Genomic DNA, 20,536 nt, shown 5'->3' on the forward strand with positions numbered 1-20,536 from the left:
GCATTTAATAAAATGGCGAAAATAAAGAGGACTTAGAAGAACCAAATCACAATTGCTTTTCCTGCAAACGGAACGAAAGCAACTTTACGGGCGCAAGACAGAGGGGGTAGACACGAAGCGTTGCTAGCAGTGCTAGTTTTTAACTTTATTTTATCTTTTGTATTTCCAATATAAAAAAAAACTCTTCTTTTGTTGCCCTTTCGGTCTGCAAATACAATAAATTTAGTTTAAAATTCTTAATCCTCAACCCCCTCCCCCCCCCCCCCCCCAACACCACCAAATACACACACACGTGTACCCTTTCATTCAAATCAAGAAATTAATCACTTCCTGTCAGGTACGTTTTGTGTACAAATGAACTTCAACAGATCTACGATGATTGAACTCAATGGGATAAACATTTTAAGTCTCTTATCAATAAAGAGAGGGTCGTAAACACAAACAGAATTAAAAAAGTGCTTAAAAAGTTTAAAGAGTGAATACGAGAAAAATCAAGATGACATATGCCAAGACAAAAGCAACTAACCATTCGTCTTTTGCTTTCAAACTGCAGCAATACGTTATGACTTCGGCTTATTTGTACAAAAGTAAACAATGGGCAATCGTCAATTTTAAATCGATAATTAAGTACAGTACAGTATAAACAAGAGACCAACGCGGAGCTATTCTAGTGGAAAGCCGTGTGTGGGTGCTTAATGTGATAATAATAAAGATAAGTTACAGTTCATAGTACAGTTAAGCATTTAATAAAATGGTGAAAATAAAGAGGACTTAGAAGAACCAAATCACTTAATTGCTTTTTCCTCTAAGCGGAACGAAAGTGTAGTAGACGCGATAGCAGACTTAGCAGCATTTTTGTGGTCATGATTGACCTGCGAACAGCCTCCCAAGTGGAGTACAGGGCAAAAATAGATCGGCGAGGCGAACCGGAATAAAAATCGGAAAGCCGAGCGTGTTCTTCGCTTTATACCCCAGTAGTAAGCCTGTTCGGTTACAGAAATATTGACAATTAGTTTAGACGGTTCAATTATCGATTTTGAAGTGGCCAATTAATTAGGTGCATGGTGTGTTTACTTGAATTGACGAGCTTAACTCTAGCCATTACTGATGAAACGAAGAGATTTCATTTCCACACGACCAAATCATTCTCAAGTTATTTATCTCGCCCTCTGCCTAAATTATTGGATGGCAAATCAATAAACGTAAACAAACGAAGTTATATCGTTGTTACACTCAATCGTTTGTTGATCATGTGCTTTATTAGCTGCTTGAAAGAACAACAAAACAATCGGCTTATGGTTTTGCTTTTTCTTTGCGGCTGCTCTGTTTACTTTACATTGAAAAGAACAACGTGTTATCACAAGCGATTATCAAACAAAGAAAATGACCGTTTTCACTCGGGAATTGACCTATTATTTCTAAACCAATCAATGCTAAGCCTGTTTTCGAAACGACGTAAAGAACTGTCGTTTACGTCTTTATGTACTAATGTACAGCTAGCAATTTCGACCACTCTTGAGCGTGTTGTGATACTTTCACATGCAGCTCCAGTTCGTGCTAGGAAACGTACTCCGTGCGAGCAGTTGCCATAGTGAAGTCTTTCAAAGGGGTTTCTTAAGAAGCACTTTGTTGGTATTCAAACTTCAGACAGCCTGGTTAAAAATCCATTTGGTCAACAGAACCTTTTGCAAGTTAATAATAGCAACGCTTTATGCTGAGCTCCAGCAAAAACCTCTAGCTCTACCATGGATCATGCGGACCATGCAGTTAAAGTTTATGTCTCCCCGGCAAATAACAACTCGGAGTTTTTAGAATCTGTTTCCACCCAATCAACTGGACACGAAGACGTCAGCGAAAAACTGGACGAGAGCGTGCTTGTAAATGAGGAACTTAATGAACTTCCGAATACTTCAGGTCAGTCAGCTGCGGAAACCAACGATGAAGGCGACGACGAAGTTTTAACCAAAACTGAAGATATCACAAAGGAGAATCTTCCCGCAGAAACCGAAAACGACACCAAATCGCCGTCCGCCATGGTACAAGTCGCGCGCACGCTTCATTTAGCAAGTTCGTGGCTAAGCAGAACTCGCGCTAAAAGCGCCAAGCGTGCTCCTCGCGTCGACTCTTTCCTCGAAAGGTTAGAAATGGCGGGCCCGTCACAAGTTAGCCGAAACAACAATACGATCGACTCTTTCACTTCGTCAATTTCCGTCGATCCGTCACAGGCTTTCCACTTTCATTGGTTAATAGTTGTTACGGTCTGCGTGCTGTATAACTGGGTTTTTATCATCGCTCGCACAGCATTCGTTGATCTGCAGAATCGTTCCGTGTCACTGTGGCTTGTTTTGGATTATGTGTCGGATTTTATATACATAGTGGATATGGTCGTACAGTTCAAAACTGGTAAGTACCAATTTAGATAACGAAACCAAGTGATCTTTTAAGACGATTAGTTGCAAACAATTTCATTGCACATAAGAAGCTGAGTCTTTTATCTGCCATCTCCATGTTTTTTTTCCTTATTCTGAGTTCAACCCTCACTGCAGCTATGCAATTGCAAATAATTGCAAATAGTTATCTTGTCAGCATTTGGCCAGTTTAGATGTCTAAACAAGTGACATTGATGTTGTTTTTGAAACTTTCTTTCTGGATTCCTGGAATAAAGGAGGTCCAAAAAGGAAAATTTATGTCCTATAAATTTTGTTTTACATTTTAAGGAAAAAGTACATTCAGAGTCTTAACGACCACTATTGAATTATTGCATAGGGTTTATTAAAAGTACACAAACTTACAATGTAATCCTCTTGCTCTTTTGTGTCTGGCCGGTGGTTACCGAGCTCACATTGTATAAGTTTCCCCGAAAAAGTATAGCGGGGAATTTAACCATACAAAAGTTCTAATAAAGAGAAATTCGATTCGTGATCAACGAAACCAGATGGTAAAATAGTTCATTTAATTTAGTTTAGTTTAGTTTACTAGCCTTGTGTAGCCTAGTTTAGTTTCAGTTAATAACGACGAATCAAGCCAGCCTGGAAACACCTAGCCTCCCACGCAGTCGTTCGCCCCTAAAGGCTGGTTCTCATATGATCGCCCCGATCGTCTCTGTCGCTTCTGTCGTTTGCAAAGTCTGAGGTGATTGGAGCAAGCAAACTTTTTGAAGCGACAGAAGCGACAGAGACGATCGGGACGATCATATGAGAACCAGGCTTAAGAACGACTGCGTGGGAGGCTAGGAAACACCTTGCAATCTTCTTCAAATTTACTGAGTCACGGATAGCGCAGATTCTACGGCCTTTGAATATTTTTGATTTCGTATTCACTGTTAAATCGATCAGTTTGTCCAAACTAGGAAAACTGTAAAGCAGTTCAAAAAAAGGTATTTAACCTTTGGGCAAATTTTTAAGCCTTTTGGCTTTGATTTCTTGAAAGAGATTTTTCGTTTTGAGTCGAAGTAAAATAAATCTTTGGTTATGATGTTATATGTAACATGATGTTTACGTGGTCGGCAGCACAATATTTCTAATACAAGCTTATTACTGAAAAGATTAAGATTCTAATTAATAAGCTTCATACTTCATTAAAACTTTAGTGACACGCAGCTATTTATACGTTAAAGCAAAAATAATCCGAAACATTTGTTTTGTTGCTTCCACGTTGTTTTTACTGAAGGTGGCTGAGATTTGGTCTTTGCGAGCATTTGCGAGCACACCGTTTTTCTTTGCGAGCACGAGCATTGACAAAAGTTAGCCTTGCAAGCAACGAGCACTTTTTAAAAAGCTACCTCAATTAAAAACCGAGCATGCGAGCTTTGTAATAAAATTTTGCGAGCATTCCGAGCAGAAGTATAACTTTGCGAGCATTGCAACATTTTGATGGACCATTCACGACCCCTTTTATTGAGAAATATTTTCATCTTCCAAGACTGAAAGTGCTCATTAGGCAGCCGTTTGGACACACAGTGAAAATGAAGTGTGTAGGCTGTTCTAGTGTAAATCGGATTAGCAGCTAATTTGGGCATGATAGCCTCATTAATGTCTTTTGTCGGGCACGAAGATTGATCACTGTAAAAAACAACACTCCTGAAACACTCTCACACAGGTGAACAATGAATCAAAAACGGAAGCTATTGAGCCGAATTAGAACAGCGAGACACGATGTCTTTAAAGCAGCTTATTTAATGTGTAATTATGAACCCAATTTGTAGTTGACGAACAATATCGATACACTTTTGCTAACTGTACTGTACAATACTCTAGACAAACGGGCGCCTACCTTGTAAGCTGTTGAAATTAAACAATAAATAATTGCTAGTTAATTGTGATCACTCGGCGCCAGGAATCTGTCGTTAAATTGGCTGAATGAAAAGAATTATTTCGTATTGAATGAGACCAAGAATTTATTTGTGATAGTCTTTTCTTGAGTGAGATATACCGCTAAATTATCGAGTTTTTGTTTCACGGCTCAGGATATTTTCCACCATACTGATGGCTACTGTATTAAATCCGGGATTTAGAGGAATGGCCATTCAACCACTTGTGACGTCACCAATTTGCACGTCAGCAGATTTTCTGATATGCAACTAATATACCTGTACTTGATCATGGTCTCCTTTCCAGGCTTTTCCATTGATAAAGATAAAAAATATTAAGGTCAGAAGAAAGGATGTACAGAGTAGAAGGTAGAGAGAATAAGAAAGCAGAGAAAAACGAAAAGGAACGGAGCAAGGAAAAAAAATCGGAACGGTTCAGAAAAAAAAATCCAAATTTTGGCTTATGCTCACGCGCCAAAGTAAAATATTGTACATTTTTACATGAAAACTTCATCAAAATCTTACTGCAATGTAAAAAAGTGCATTTCTAGCAAAGTTAAGAGAAAATTAGCACCGTAGCCAAACCTGTTTTTTTTAGTAATTTCAGCATTTTAAAGGTTAAGAGGACAGGTCAATTTACTCATGTAAATCCAATCTATGGAGCTAAAGCAACCTGAATCGCGCCAAATTTCGTATGATTTAGGATTTGAGTTATTTTAGCTTAAGAATTATAATCCATCAAATATTTTACGTGCGCGCGATTGGTTTAAAGCTCTACTTTTATAACTCTATCAAAACAAAACAAATGTTTTTCTTGGTCTGTTCGCTTGGTTTCTGCATTACACAAGGTAATTATGTTTAACATATGTTTTACAGTTCCAAACACGTGCGCGAGCCTGTTGTATTCTGTACAACAATAAAAAGAGATTTGATGAAGCGTTGTCTGCAATCAAAATCGTTTCCAAAATCTAGTCGTACTTAACAGTATGCTGCATGCGAGGCAATGTTTTTACAAAAATATTGCTAAGCAAGCAACCTCGTTTCCAGGGTCTCTCTCCCCGCTCTGGGGGTTGCCTTTGACATATCTTCTGTCAACCTTTTTCTAACTCGTTGTGTTTTTTTCCTTATTAGGATATATGGCCCATGGAATTCTCGTCAGAGATCCCCAAAAACTGCATCAGAACTACATGATGAAGGCAACTTTCAAAATAGACTGCCTTTCAATAGTTCCGCTGGATTTATTTTACTTTATAGCAGGAATCAACATGGTTGCGCTGAGGATCCCGCGCTTGCTCCGTCTGCATCGCCTCTTGGAGCTAAGAAGTACCACAGAAACCAATTCACGTTTCCCAAATTTTTTACGCCTGTGTTTCTTGGTTCTTATGGTTTTGCTAATTTTCCATTGGAATGCGTGCTTCTATTTCCTACTTTCAAAATGGATCGGGTTTGGTTCGGATAGCTGGGTATACCCGAAGCTTACCAAACCCGGCTTCGATTCGCTCGCACGGCAGTATCTCTTCAGCTTGTATTGGTCCTCAAGAATGCTGACAACGGGCGAAACTGAGAACCCGCCACAGACCGATGTAGAGCTGTTGTTTGTTATCGTCGATCTCACGGTCGGCTTTCTGGTTTTTGCCGCCATAGTGGGTCAGTTTGGAAGCATGATCACTCATATGCTTCTGGTGCGAAGGGAGTTTCTTGGACAAGCCGAAGCTGTGAAACAATACTTAGTTTTCCACGGGGTAGATGACGATTTACAAAGACGAGTCGTTGCATGGTTTAATTACATGTGGGAAACGAAGAAATCTTCTCTGGATCGCGATAACGTTCTCTGCAAACTTCCCTTACCGCTTAGAACTGAAATAGCCGTGCAAGTGCACTTGGAAACCTTAAAACGCGTTCAAATTTTTGCGGACGTTGAACCTGGCCTATTGAAGGAAATTGTGCTAAAACTTCGCTCACAAGTTTATTCCCCTGGAGATTATATTTGTAGAAAGGGTGAGCCGGGAAAAGAGATGTATATAGTGAGCAGCGGTCGACTGCAAGTTGTGCAGGACGATTCTGAGACGGTGATCGCTACGCTGCACGAAGGAAGTTATTTTGGCGAGATAAGTATTCTGAATTTATCAAATACTGGAAATCGACGGACAGCGAACGTTCGCTCCGAAGGGTATTCAGAACTGCTGTGCCTTTCTAAAGAAGACTTGCTTGAGGCGCTGACGGAATATCCCGAGGCTAGAAAGTTGCTTGAGATACGAGGAAGAAGACTTCTCAGAAGATCTCGATAACAAAGGCACGCGCAAAACTAACTCCTGACTTCTGATTATCAGAAATAGCGGACGCACCTGAAAAATGGCCTGCTCAATTTCTCAGAGGCCGCGATCCTGTGAGCACCATGAACCACTGGATAAGTGTAATAACGCGAACTCTGAGAACGAGATTGCTTTCAGTTTAGGGCTGTCTAAAAGAAGCTATGTTTCTTAGTAGAGTCTTGCCAGGCCGTAACCTTCTCGACTGTCAGAAGAGCTTTTGTGTACAGGTGGATTGTGGGAACGAATTGACCAATACCTATTTCTTAGTCCAGTCCCTGTACTCTCTCTTCCACGCGCCCTTTATAGGGGTTGAACACAGGCGCGAGAACAGAGAGACTCTCTCTTCTCACGCCTGGGTTCAACCCCTATAAAGGGCGCGCGGTAGAGAGAGCTCAGGGACTGGACTTACCTATTTCTCGGGCTATTCAAAATCTTTTTGCTGTATATTTCGGTGTGTTTTCACCCTTCGAGAAGTTCCTAAGAGCTTTCTTTCGAAGCATCATCTGTTTGAAGCCCTCTTTCCCAAGTGGGAATCACGGAGTGCGGACCTTGATGGTTTGGCGCCGAAACGCGAAGCGCGTCTAATTCTTTTCGAGTGCGACAGGCCCACAAACACGTGCGCACCGGGCTCCTATCAAGGAGGGAAGCCTGGGAAAGAGGCAGGAGAATCGTCATAAGTTAATGATCGCATTTCCTTCCCAAGATAAATGAAAGTGCGAGTGTTACGAAAACAAGAACAATAGATTTCCTTCATCGATCGAAATAATAGAGGGCTATGAACAGCCTATTTTCTATGCACTTTTTTGTACATAAGCATTGCTATTTGTAGAATAATAATAAAAAAAATATTTCTTTGATTCAGCAAAATGTTTTGAAATAACTCGTTTCCTTTTTTTCCCGTCAACTTTTTCAGTAGCATGAAACAAAAGCAGGAAATCCCTTCTGCATTCGCACCATAATTAAAGACTTCCCAAGCATCCAAAATCTTGTTATTATAATATGTCAAGAGAATATAACCCCGGGGGGGGGGGGGATTTCCACATGAAACGGACGGGGATGCTCGTCGGAAATTTTGAAAAGAACCCCTAAAAGAGACCAATCTGGGTGTGGCTCAAGCTTTTCTTGACCCCTAAAAGATACCAAAAAACTAAGAATGGAGTTTATATTTGTATATTTCTTCGTGTGTAACCCTAAACGAGACCATTATGGCTAAAAATACTGGCGTTTTGAGTGTTTTGCCCGAAACACCCTAAGCGAGACCAAAAATCCGAAATTTACACCCCTAAGCGAGACGACGAGCATCTCCGTCACTTTCATATGCGAGTTCCCCCCCCCCCCCCCCGGGAATATAACATACCATTTTCTCTCGACTTATAATTAATCCTTGCAATGAACTTTTCGTTTCGCCATATTTGATCGTCTCCCCCAACTAACTCCATAAGGCCTTGCGTGTCTTCTCTCGACCAAGGCTATCACTCTTCTTCACTGAAAAAGCAAGCTATTTTCTTGATCGTTTCCTATTGATTGCTAAAATTAAACTCATCAATATGTATTTGCTTTGGTTCTGCGTTCAATTAACTGGTTAAAAATAAACGTGTTTAACATGTTATAAAACACGCAGGTAGGACACAAGCTTAAGATTTGTGTTTTGTTTTGATTGGACTGGTTTCAGTAATTGCTTTTCTTATCTAATGACTTAACGATACTGGTTAACAGGAAGGGCTATAGGAAAGCGTTTTAAAATCTAAAGGAAAAGTTTGTATTCAAGGTTAGTTACTGGTTTCTTAAATTGTTCCTTTACCGCTCTTGTCAAGTGCACAAAGGGCTTCAGAATCGCAAAGTACCTCTCAACCGCCAGAGCCACTAACATGTAAATGGAAGCCAAAGCGTGGAAAATGAATTCAGCGAACGAATAACCAGACTGAACAGACTGATTTGAGAGTAGGAAAATGTCGACGAAAGTAAGAACGGCGAACGCCAAATCCGACGAAGCGAGGTTGGCGAGAAGGTATGTGTTGGCATTGTGTAATTTCTTGTTTTTCTTTATAACCATAATGACGAGAACGTTGCCAACAACATTGCAAAGGAGAATTGCAATGGAAACACCAGTTATGATTGAAACAAAGACATCCAATTTCAAGCAGAAAAATAAAAATGATCGTGTAACGCTGGGAGACCGTCTGCTTTGCCAACCACGAATCGACAAGGGCGTGCTATAGCTAAAGAACTGAAGCTCGCAAACTCTCCCACTTCTTATGGCAGAAAATTAAGGATAGCACCGTATGTACTGATCATTACGTGTAAAACTTAACAGTTTTATTTATTTAGGTAAGAGTTATTGTATTAGCTAGAGATACCCTGGCTAAGCTGAGTAAACCTACATAGTGCGTCACTTAAATGATAACCTTTAATTTCAGTTTTGATTGGCTTACTTATATCAACATGCTTTCCATGTAAATAGACCGATGACCAAAGCACACAGATAGAACTAACAAACGTCAAGGACATTGCATTTGAACAAAAGGATGTATTTTTATGAGGATGGGTTATTGAAACCAGTCACGTAGTTATTTTTACAGGGAAACACTGGGAAAGGGTACTGTTGAGTTGAGAATATATTGATAAAATTAATTTGAACTGATAAAATTTGGGCGGCTTTTACCAAATGCTAAAGAAGATGAAAAATAAAATACTGAGCTTACGCCACTGATGTGTAATTATTTAAACTGAACTCTAGTGAAAACTTGCCACCCAAATTTATATATTAAAACATGTCACAAGAAAAAGTTAGTTTTTTTGTTCAACGCCGAGGAGAGGTTGCAAACAAACGACTTTCAAAGAAGTAGAAATTCAACGAAGGAAAAGTTGAAAAACGTCTTTTATAATGTTCAACATAATGCTCGCTAAGAGGTAAAATGTTTAAAAACAAGTTTAAAGGCTATACAAATAAAAACCGAACGTTTTCGACAAAAAAGTCATAATCAGGGTTAATGTGTTTGCCGCGTTGTTTTGTATTTAAATGTTAAGTCACTCCCATGGGAACAGATGGATTGCATGAGCCAGCAGCTTTTTGATTAGCTCTGGCTTTCTTAAAGCGATAAACAAAGTCTCCAGGATTTTGTGTTTTCGCCAATTGTGTTTCCCGGTGATTATATTCCATGTGAATTTTATTATGTGATTATATTCCATTTAAATACGAAACTACGCGGCAAACACATTGACCATGATGATGAATTTTTAGTCGAAAACGTTCGGTTTTTATTTGTATAAATTAATAGTCTAACTTTTTTTAAATGTCCTTTATAATAACAAGTTACATACAAAAAGATTTTTCTTTATAAGCTTCTAGACATTTTAGCAGATTTACAGTAGTCTGGTAAAACTAACTGATGTTTGAGTCGGAGTGCGTGTCTTTTTTTCTAAAAATTAACAATTTCCACTACAAATGGTTTTGTTCTGATGTTCATAGTTAATAATGATTGGCATGAAATCAGCAAAACCAAAGTAGTTCCCAAGTAATCAAATGTTTCTTTAGCCAGCTGAGCCATCACAACCTTACAAGAAGCGGCTGAACAGCAAGCTTTTTACATTGTCATATGGTGTATCCTTAAGGAGGGTCCTGAAGGGGGGTACCAAATCCCATTTCCCAGCCTATTTTTTGTCCAAATCCCATTTCCCAGCCTATTTTTTGACCAAATCCCATTTCCCAGCCTATTTTTTGTCCAAATCCCATTCCCAGTAGTAAAATTCCCAGTGTATGGAAAACCGGACTTAAGCATAATATATTTGTTGTTTTGATTGTCCTAAATGTAGTCCACTCCCTGAACTCTCCCTTTGGTGAACCCAGGTACAGGCGTCGTTGAGCGAGTCCAGAAATATTGACCTGCATGCGCATTCTCAGAAATCTGTCAGCCCCACCCCCCACCCCCCTCCCCCCAAAAAGGGGGGAAGCTAAAGAAACCAAACCATAATCGACAGCACCTTTAGAAACGCACGCACAGATGTTAAATTCAAAAAATTTAGTACTTGTGGGTTTAATACCTATTCATTACGGAGATTCATTACTGTGGAGACAGAAAGAAACCGGCTGGGTTGGTGTTCGTGGGGGGCTGCTGTCGTATCGACGTCGGACCGGGATGAATGGCGCAATTTTTGTTTTCTGGCCGGCCTCAAGAGTCCTCATGGGCCCGATGAGGATAAGTAAGTGAGGAAGTATTACGGCTTTAGACAAATGTTATGACACTTTTTTTTTAGATGTCGCGCTAATTTGTTGCGTAGTTGAATTTTTCATTTTAGCAAACTATTTTAACCCTAGCGCACACGTTGCATGTAAGAAACGCCACACGTCTCTGTGGTTTTTCATTGGTTTGTTTTAAACATGCACATGCAAGTTATCCTAGACTGTCCCCGTCTCGCACCTGGGTCGCAGAAGGAATAGTTCAGGGAATGGACTATCCAAAATCATGTTCTGCTAGTTATATTATCACCAATACTGTTGAGACCATCACTTTTCATTTGTTCGTTTCTCTTGTAGAGGATGATATAAATTTTCAGTAGCTTTAACTAAAGCTATCAAGTTTTTATCCCTTACTTACCACTACCCTGCAAAACTTACTATCACTTCTTTTAAATATTCCATTTGTGCCCATGCTCAGTCATAGCAGTTCCGCTGAGTAACTTAATCACTTACACGGAAATTGATCGACGCTTGATGGACACTCGTGCAGTGTAGTGGTTTCGTTTCAGAGTTAATTTTCAGCGTTTTAACTGTCTATGCCGGACTTTAAGAATATTATAGAGCGTAAAATATGCAGGTTTAGTCATGTACTGACATGCTTCCCATTCCCATTTTTTGTTTCCGAATCCCAGTCCCAGTTACCTAAATCCCATTTTCCCAGTGAAAATAAACGCAAATCCCAGTCAAAATAGGCAAATCCCAGTTCCCATTTTACCCCTTCAGGACCCTCCTTAAGTTCTAGTTTTCGCTATTCTTTCCTGCTGACTGACAAACATGACAATTATATCTCCCTTTATAGTTAGCATAGAGCGATTTTAGATTGAGTGTCGTAAAACTTAAAAGCAAAGTAATCACTCTAGCCAATTACAAAGGACATAGATTATTCAGTGAACCAATCAAATCGTGAAGCAAATACATGTAGCCGGCGCGAAGCGAGTCACGATTGGTTTTTCTTCTGATTGGTTGAGAAAGTGGCGTAGTAATGCAAAACGAAAGCAAGTAGTATGTTATGGATTGTATCGAGCTGATATATCTGCAACTTTTGAAAAGATAAGGACCACTACCCCCAAAAGTAAAGGATAATAAAGATAAAACCGCAAATCTGAGACGCAATAACAAAATTTCATCTGATTATACGAGGTGTCTACCGTGAAGCTTGCTTTTTGTTTGATATCGTTACAGTGTTACTTAAATCTTGTGACATCATTAGGTGTAGGGTGAAGCTATTGTACCGTAAGGATAGGACGCAAGGTTCTCTTTATTTTCTCGCTAAGCTTTCCTAAACTTATAAAGACGGGAAGTTGTTTATATTTCCTGCCTAAAGCTTGCCTAAAGCTTTGATACATGTAGACTGCAACATTGAATGAATGAAGGAAGGAAGGTAGGAAGGAATGGATGGATGGATTTATGGATGGACGGACGGTTGGATTGATGGATACCTTTATATGAGTGTCTATCACTAAAATAGCTGTAAAAACCACTAAAAGGGGACACTATAAAAATAAATTAAAAATCTAAATATTGTTATAAAATGCTAAAAATGCTAAAATATATAAAAACAGAAGATAAAATACAAGATAATAACTCGAAAATGTTGACATGACAAAAATTATATAAACTCACTACGGCTGATAGTTGACCCGCGGGAATTTGATGTTATAACGAGCGGTCCGAACGGACAGTGTAGTGTTTGAGAGAGTTGTCACGTGACTCGTCACCAGTCGAGCTTGTATGTCTCGCAATTGTCAGACGAGACACGTCTGTCATGTTATTTGAGAACATGATCTGTCTAAAGAAGAATTTCACCCAACACGTTAACAGCGGTTTTTCATATCTTGCAGTAAATAAGGGAGGTAGTTAATGGCATCACTTATCAAACTATTGATTTTGATAAAAAAAACTTAAGCACATCACCTCAGTGACTAAAGAAGGTAGCTTACTTACTGAAAATAATTCGAGTCATCCTGCCACGTTCTTTTATAACGTGATCTGTCTAAAGAAGAATTTCCCCCAACACATTGAAAACGGTTTATCAGATCTTGCAGTGACTTAGGGAGGTAGCTAGTTAAATGGCATCATTTAGCAAACTATAAATTTTGTTAAAAAAAAACTTAAGCACATCACCTCAGTGACTAAAGAAGGTAGCTTTTGTACGGAAAATAATTAGAGTCAGCCTCGTGACATTCTTCAATAATGATGTCCGTATGAACTTGCTACCAGGCTGACGTCTCAGCAAGCTCAAATTTTAATCACTCACTGCTAGCTAGCTCTCTCCTCCGCAGAGGCTTCTTTAGTGAGCGAAGGCGAAAAACACGGGGGAAAGAAGGGGAAAAACACAGTGTCCCCCGCGCGCTTTCGTTTCGTTTCTCTCCAGGCTCCGCGCGTTTACTTTTCACCTCTCCCCATTTCCCAGCCCGTACGAAACACGAAAGAGGCCTCTGCGGAGGAGAGAGGCTAGCTAGTGTGACGTTAATCCTTTATAAGTTTTAAATGTCCTCTCATTTTACTTCCGGTATCTCCGGAATCCAATCTGCTTGCGCGATTACTCACGTGAATCTGTTGCCATCTCACTGAGTTGGGCACTAACTATAAGTTTTTTAACAGTTTATTTTGGTGCAGTACATTTATCTTATGTTGCGATGACCTTTTTCCCTATTAACTGCCCAGAGCTCAAATATTAATCTCTTACTGCTAGCTTGCGTGACGTGTATCCTTTATAAGTTTTACATGTCCTCTCATTTTACTGCCGGTATCTCCGGAATCCACTTAGAAGTCTTACATCAAGTATTTTGTTTGCGTTATTACTCGCATGAATCTGTTACCATCTCACGGAGTTGTACACTGGCTGTTAGTTTTTTATCAGTTTATTTTGGTGAAGTACATTTATCTTATGTTGCGAGTACCTTTTTTCCCTCAATTAATTGCCCGGAGCGCGTTCGAGCCTTGTCGCGAATTTTTTAACCCATTGCTTTAGAACATTCGTGGACAATAACAAGCCAGTTCCAGTCTAATTTGCATATGTATGTCTACGTGCTTGTTCCACTTGACCGCGCAATTAACTGTTTACGTCTGGCGTAGCGGAATTCGCTTCCCCACTAAACTAACTGCATTAGTGTAGTGTACAAACACTACACTAAAAACGAATATTAGTCCGAGAAGCAAAGCTTCGAGGGCTAAAATATCAAATTTCCAAGGGGCAACTATCAGACCGATAGTTCCGAGACAAAACCACTCTATTGTTTTTATTGTTCACAACTAAATTTTCTTCTGCGCGCCAATTTAAAAACGAAAATCTTGAATTGTTTTTTACCTTTTTGGATGAAAGATTTGATAGCCGAAATTGAACAAACGAAAAAAAAAAACAGTCAAGAAACCCACTAAATGCAGTGAATCTAGTGCTTTTTTGTTCGAAGCTAGCTTGTTTACGAACAATTTTCACGGACGACCACTATCCATCAGGGTATTTTCCTCGGACGGGCACTATGGGCTGAAAGTGCCCTTCGTGGATGAACACTGTCGCGTCATGTGATCACTTAAACCAATCAGAAGCGGAGAAAATTTAGCGGTGAAGTATAATAAAAAATAGTAGCGCCATGCACATGCTACTTCCTCAGTAAGAACGTTACCGGCGAGAATATACTGCACGCGGCAAAGATACAGCGGAGGGAGAGATGGGTACCGAGAAAGGGAGCGCAAGGGGAGATGGGTAGGGAGAGGGCGAAAGAGGAAGACGAGTCTTCTCCCTTTCTTCCTTCCCATCATCCCCTGCTCCCCCACCTCGCGTGCGTGCTTCTCCCTTTGCCGCGTGCTACATGAAGACGACTGGGGACGAGTCAGCACGAGACCGATAAAAATAGCGCACGGTATTTGAATTGTAGGTCATCGGTTAAATAGGTTATTTGTAATATTCTTAAGCTTCCTGGCGATACGCAACACAACACTTCGAAATGCTTTAAAATAAGGTTAGTGAGAAAACGCTTGTTCTCTGTTAGCTGCAAGCAATCAGCGTTAAGTCCTAGTACCACACAACTTGCTAAGCTTTTGCAAAGATTTTAATACCGCCTGAATTGTTCAATTTGCGTTTTTAACATAATTCTTATGTAGATCTTCGATAGATCAGCGATGGCTTCCAATTATTCTTCAAGGATTTTCAGAGTGATCAGTTCTTTTTACGTAGATCAGCCGAACGCTTCTTCCGTCAAAAGGAAGTCTAAAGCACGTTCCAAATGTCTGGTCCAGGTTACCCCATTCGAACACCCAAGTTGCAATAATGTATTAGAATCTTTCTTAAGTTTTCTTCTCTTGTTTCACATTACCCAAGTCACGTTCACCAACACCCAACTCGGTGTACGTTTGCGCAACATCAACATCCTTAGGTTCAAGCTCTTGCTGCCTAATGTCTAGAAGTTGAGCCTTTCTGGCCTGCCGCAGGTCACCCAAGTCACGCTGTACAGCAGCTAAGCTATTGTTAGTACGTGCAACATCAACATGAAAGGGTCCAAGCTTTCTCAGTCTTATGTCCAGAGCACGTTCGAAATTCTCCTTGGCCTCCTGCAGGTCACCCAACTCACGCTGTACAATAGCTAAGTTACTGTACGAAGCTGCGACATGAGCATGCTCTGGACCAAACTTTTTCAGCCTAATGTCTAAAGCGCGTTCACAAAGCTCCTTGGCCTGCTGAAGGTCACCCAAGTGACGCTGTATAGCACCTAAGTTATTGTACGTACGCGCAACGTCAACATGGTCGGGTCCAAGCTTTTTCAGCCTTATGCTCAGAGCACGTTCATAAAGCTCCTTGGCCTGCTGCAGATCACCCAAGTCACGCTGTACCTTACCTATGTTATAGTACGTACGCGCGACATCAGCATGGTCGGGTCCAAGGTTTTTCAGCTGAATGTCTAAAGCACGTTCATAGAGCTCCTTGGCCTGCTGCAGATCACCCAAGTCATGCTGTACAGCACCCAAGTTATTGTACGTACATGCAACGTCAAAATGGTCAGGTCCAAGCTTTTTCAGCCTAATGTCTAGAGTACGATCAAAATTCTCCTTGGCCTGCTTCAAGTCACCCAATTGATACTGCACATTACCTATGTTAAAGTACGAACGCGCAACATCAGCATGGTCGGGTCCAAGCTTTTTCAGCCTTATGTCTAAAGTACGTTCATAATGTTCCTTGGCCTGCTGCAGGTCTCCTCTGTCGTGCTTTACAGGACCCAAACCGGTGTCAGTACTCCCAACATCAACAAGCTTGACTCCAAGTTTCGGTAGTTCCTCCTCAGCAAAATCTTTTAATTCACAAACAATACGCATCAATTTTGTATACTTAATATAAATTTTAGGTATTCTTTAAGTACATGACTTCTATTTAGCTTCATTGTCAGAGGGCCAATGACTGAAATCAACCAATCAGATTGCTCCATTGTCGGTCCAATATTTTCTAAGTATAGACCGATTGTATAAATGGCGCCCAATAACAATACATAAGAAAATGTTAGCCTCGAGCTTATGTTCAAAACAAAGGATTTCTCTCATCAATGCATCAATTAGTCCAGTCCCTGAACTCTCTCTTCCGCGCGCACTTTATAGGGGTTGAACCCAGGCGCGCAAAGAGAGAGTCCAGGATAACTTGCATGCGCATGCGCCAGTTTTTCCCCCTAAATCGGGGGAAAAACCATATTTGGCAGCACTTTTGAAAACGCGCACGCACAGATGAGGAGTTCAACTACGCAACCGTGTACTAAAGCAGGGTCACCGGAATGACTTTAAAAAAGCCAAGCTTTCCAGTCAATGTCTACTAAGAGCTTTTGACCAAAACACAAATCGCTATCTGTCAACTATTCCCAGTATTTTGTAGCTGTTTATTGAATTGGTTTTGGATGCAATTTAGCAAAGAATTTTTTCTTCCATTTATTCGCTCGCTTGGTCGCGTAGTAGAATTCGTCATCTGAGCGAGCATTTTTAGCCTAGTTCGCGCGTCCTAAGCAAGTGACGCCACACTCCTCGCTTCTGATATGTTCCTTCTGGGCGCGCGAAAGAGAGAGTTCAGGAACTGGACTATGTATCAATGCGAGGCTAAGGTTTTCTTACCAATCGTTTTGAAAACTCGGCGCCATTATGCAATAGGTCTGTTGGGCCGCGTATTCATTTATACATTGCTCACAAAAGTAAACAAATAAACTTTACTCGGATGGACAAACCATCTAACACTTTTCAATGGTTTGTAAAAGAATTTTTGGGAATTCGTTTTGGACCGAAACACCTGGTGGGTCTTTGGTAAGAATCTCGTCTCTAGTATAAATTCAGCCTTTCTCGCAGTATGGCTCAGGCGCTTGGTTAATAAGATTCTTGTTAGAATGGCAGCCATACTGTGCACAACGCAAGAAGATCTTAAAGTTCGGAGATTACATTTGTCAGAAACAAAATGGCGCTAAATAGTTCCTTGAATAAAAGTTCCAACAGCTCCCACGGAGCATTGTTCTACTTGAGGATGATTTCAAGTCCGTTCTGCGCAATCTCCGCTTGCAATGTTAATGTGAGCCTCACAGGAAGGAATTTTCATTAACCAAAATAAAAACTCAAGGATAAAAGTATTTTTTTCTTCATTATTAACGTCAGATATTCTTATAAAGCATTAATAATTAACGAGTAGAAGATCCTCGAGTTTTTTTCCAAACCCACGTTTCAGGTCATCGAGTGGTCTAGTCAAGTCTCTTCGGCGGTCTCTTAGGGGTTGAATTTAGGCGCGAGAAGAGAGAGTCCGGGATAACTTGCATGCACATGCTCAGAACTGTCATCCCTCCCCCCCCCCCCCCAACAAGAGAAAAAACATATGTGGCAGTACTTTTGGAAACGCTCGCGCCAGTTGTCGCATTCAACTACATGATGTGTACCGCAGGGGCACCGGAATAACTTTGAAAAGCTTAGACTATTCAGTCTGCTAAAATCTAACAGACAGAGTTTAAAACGCTCGCTCAATTGACAATTTTTTTTTTCACGCGAGAACTACGTATACGTTATTAATATAACTATCTGGACCGAGCAGTTAACAATTACTTTATTTCTAGCGGTTAGTGATATGTGAGGATCAAATTAAAGAGGCCTATTCTTAAACGGGCTCAATCGGCTCGCAAGCTACGTTAGAAACGCCAATTAAACAAGTTGGTTAGCTGATCTGATTGGTGTGACAAACATATATCGCTCCTTCACTCACTCGCCGACTCACTTCATAGCCCATCGCGACGGCTAAGACGCTTTTTTCTTTAGAAAAATTAAAAAAAAAACCCTCAAGACTGCAGTACGGACTGAAAATGACCTTTACATGTAATTGAAGAATATTAGAAGTTGTTGCATAGGGTGGTGTAAAAATCATCGGGGGGAGGATTTTCTTATGCTTTGCTTGTACCTTTGCTTGTACCTTCCTGTTTGAAATTTTTACTTAGATTTTGAAAGACCATAGAATATTATGACTGTTATGTAAACCTTATGCAGCTAGTGAATTATAAAGAAAAAATTGTAGTTTACAGTAACGCTGTGTCTGGAATGACCAGATTCACTGCTTTAGTCTAAGAGCTCAGGTCTTTAGGCATACATATTTTGCAGAAAATCACATGGCAGCCACTTGAAATGTTTGTTTTACAAAATTCAGCACCTTGCTACTAGTTTGGACAAGTGTCTCTTACCTGTTGGCTCTTTGAGTTCCTCTAACTCGTGTTCTCTCGATTCCACGTCTCCACGTAGCCCAACCTTTCTAACATCAGCACATGCTTCAAATAATAAAAAAATGTTTGGTTTAATTTGGAGAAAGGTTGCTATAATGCACCAGTAACCTGGCGAATGACAGCCTTCTCCTCAGGCGCTTCGCACTTTTGCTGAGTAACGAGTGCGAAGTGCGAGGTACCATGAGAAGATGAAAGAGAAAAGATTTCATTTTGCCTTCCCTTCCTCTCTTGCACGCCTATTTGTCCTCGCCATAAACCTTCCTTGGCGAACTTTGAGCGAAAAGGGAGCATTTTTCAGTCAACATTAATACGAACCCATGTCGGTCATGCAAAAGCAAAATTAATAAAACGAAAGTAATTTGAATGTGTTACAACATGGATGGTCAGCGGAATCACAAAATGTTTACAGGAAACGAAGTGAATCTGTCTTCAGCTACGATAATCCAATTTTGAATTCTTCCATTATTGGTAAAAAGCTTAGACTCAGCGTATCTCCAGTATGTGCTAACTAACGGCCAGAGACCACATCGCTTACTTAAATGGCGATTTTTTTCAAGAGTAAACTACGCCATCTATATTACTATCTGTTGTGATTTGTTAACGATCATTTTTTTTTCGTAGCGTTGGTGATATGTGAGGACCAACTATGCCTGTTCTCAAGCGGGCGCAATTGCCTCGCATGCTACTTTAGAAACGGTAATTTTTAAGTTGTTTTCGATAGAAGCTCCTACTGATGTGATTTGTGTGACAGACAGTTATCGCTTCCTCACTGACTCGCTGGCTCACTACATAGCCCATCGCAACAGCTAGGAAATATTTATTGTAAACACTAGTAATACGTGACTCGCAGGGCCTCGCGAAGCTCTGGGTTTGGGGGGGGGGGGGGTGGGGTTGTTGTAAATAATGAGTGATAACCGGTTTTAACCGGTGATTTGTTATTGTTGCCTAGTAACGGGCATGCCCGCGACACCCTCGTTCCCAGGGTCTACTCCGCTTTGAAGATGGCGGCTCTTTCTGGTTCGTAAAGAGGTATAAAGCGTTGGGAAGCGCAGGCTATTTTCAAAATCATCGACAAATTATTGGATAGTCGCATTTTGGACATTTATTTGAGGGCATTAAAAAAAAGAAGAAGAACGAACGGCAGCAGGATTCGAACCCTCCGCCCGCCCGAAGGTTTATAGCCTGAATTATTATAGGCGTCGAGGGAGTATCATGTGGAAATCAGTGTTATTTCAATCCGAAAAGAAAAACGATAAAAATGAAAAGCTCAGGATTCGAACCCACAAAAGACAAAAAAAAAAAAAAAAAAAAAAACCTAGCCGGATTCGAACCACCGGCCTTAGTCCCGAAGATCTGATTTCAAGTCCGACGCCTTACCATTAGGCCACCAGCGCGCGGCGGCCGTGTGACGTCATTTCCGCCACACACCAAGCTCACAAATAAATATATATATATATATGACCGTAAACTCCACACGAGATTTCATCCCGCCTGAGCCCTTTGAGGAACAAAATTATACACCCCGCTACGCTTGGCCTTCGGCCTCGCTTCGCGAGGAAATAAAAAAAACCCCGAGACTGCGCATTGCGAACTGAAAATCACCTTTGATAGCGAAGCAGGAAAAATAGTCCTCGGTCTCAGGAAATTCGATCATATTTCTGAGGGTTTAAAAACACTTCAGTGGCTCAGCATCAAGGACAAATTGACATTAAACATTGCTTCCATGGTAAATAAATGTTTACACCATCGGGTTCCTGATTACTTGGATGACAAATTTCAGTATAGGTCACAAGTAGGCATAAATAGATTGTGCTCGGCAACTTTTGAGCAACTTTTAGCGTTTTGAGCAACTTTTTGTAGTAACAGCAACCTAGGGCAACTTTTGCCTTCCTTGGCAACTTTTGAGCAACAAATTGATATAAAACCGATTCAAACCATAAAAGGTCGTTTCATTTCGAGG

The 20,536-nt window shown here is 40.5% G+C and overlaps 2 protein-coding genes across 2 annotated transcripts in view; one reads left to right on the top strand and one right to left on the bottom strand.

The window, feature by feature from the left end:
* The first annotated feature begins 1,745 nt into the window (after positions 1-1,745).
* LOC144655130 (cyclic nucleotide-gated channel rod photoreceptor subunit alpha-like) lies at positions 1,746-6,597 on the top strand. Its single transcript, XM_078515344.1, has 2 exons — positions 1,746-2,403; positions 5,441-6,597. Exons 1-2 carry the CDS (start codon positions 1,746-1,748, stop codon positions 6,595-6,597), a joined length of 1,815 nt encoding a protein of 604 aa, XP_078371470.1.
* An 8,548-nt stretch (positions 6,598-15,145) lies between these two features.
* The window catches only part of LOC144655131 (uncharacterized), a 93,858-nt gene continuing 88,467 nt past the window's right edge, over positions 15,146-20,536 (bottom strand). The window contains exons 11-12 of the mRNA XM_078515345.1: positions 18,538-18,601; positions 15,146-16,143 (exon numbers count right to left, since the gene is read on the bottom strand). Of these exons, the coding sequence (XP_078371471.1) occupies positions 15,146-16,143; positions 18,538-18,601 (1,062 nt within the window). The remainder of the gene's footprint in view (positions 16,144-18,537; positions 18,602-20,536) is intronic.

The sequence above is a fragment of the Oculina patagonica genome, chromosome 5 (assembly GCF_052425735.1).
Source record: "Oculina patagonica isolate OP01 chromosome 5, crgOcupat, whole genome shotgun sequence".
Classification (NCBI taxonomy): domain Eukaryota; kingdom Metazoa; phylum Cnidaria; class Anthozoa; order Scleractinia; family Oculinidae; genus Oculina; species Oculina patagonica.

Excerpts from the sequence above, each read along its gene's own strand:
- LOC144655130 (XM_078515344.1), top strand. The coding sequence starts at position 1,746 with ATGGATCATGCGGACCATGCAGTTAAAGTTTATGTCTCCCCGGCAAAT. Across the intron at positions 2,404-5,440 it reads GGTCGTACAGTTCAAAACTG|GATATATGGCCCATGGAATT; the intron begins GTAAGTACCAAT and ends TTTCCTTATTAG.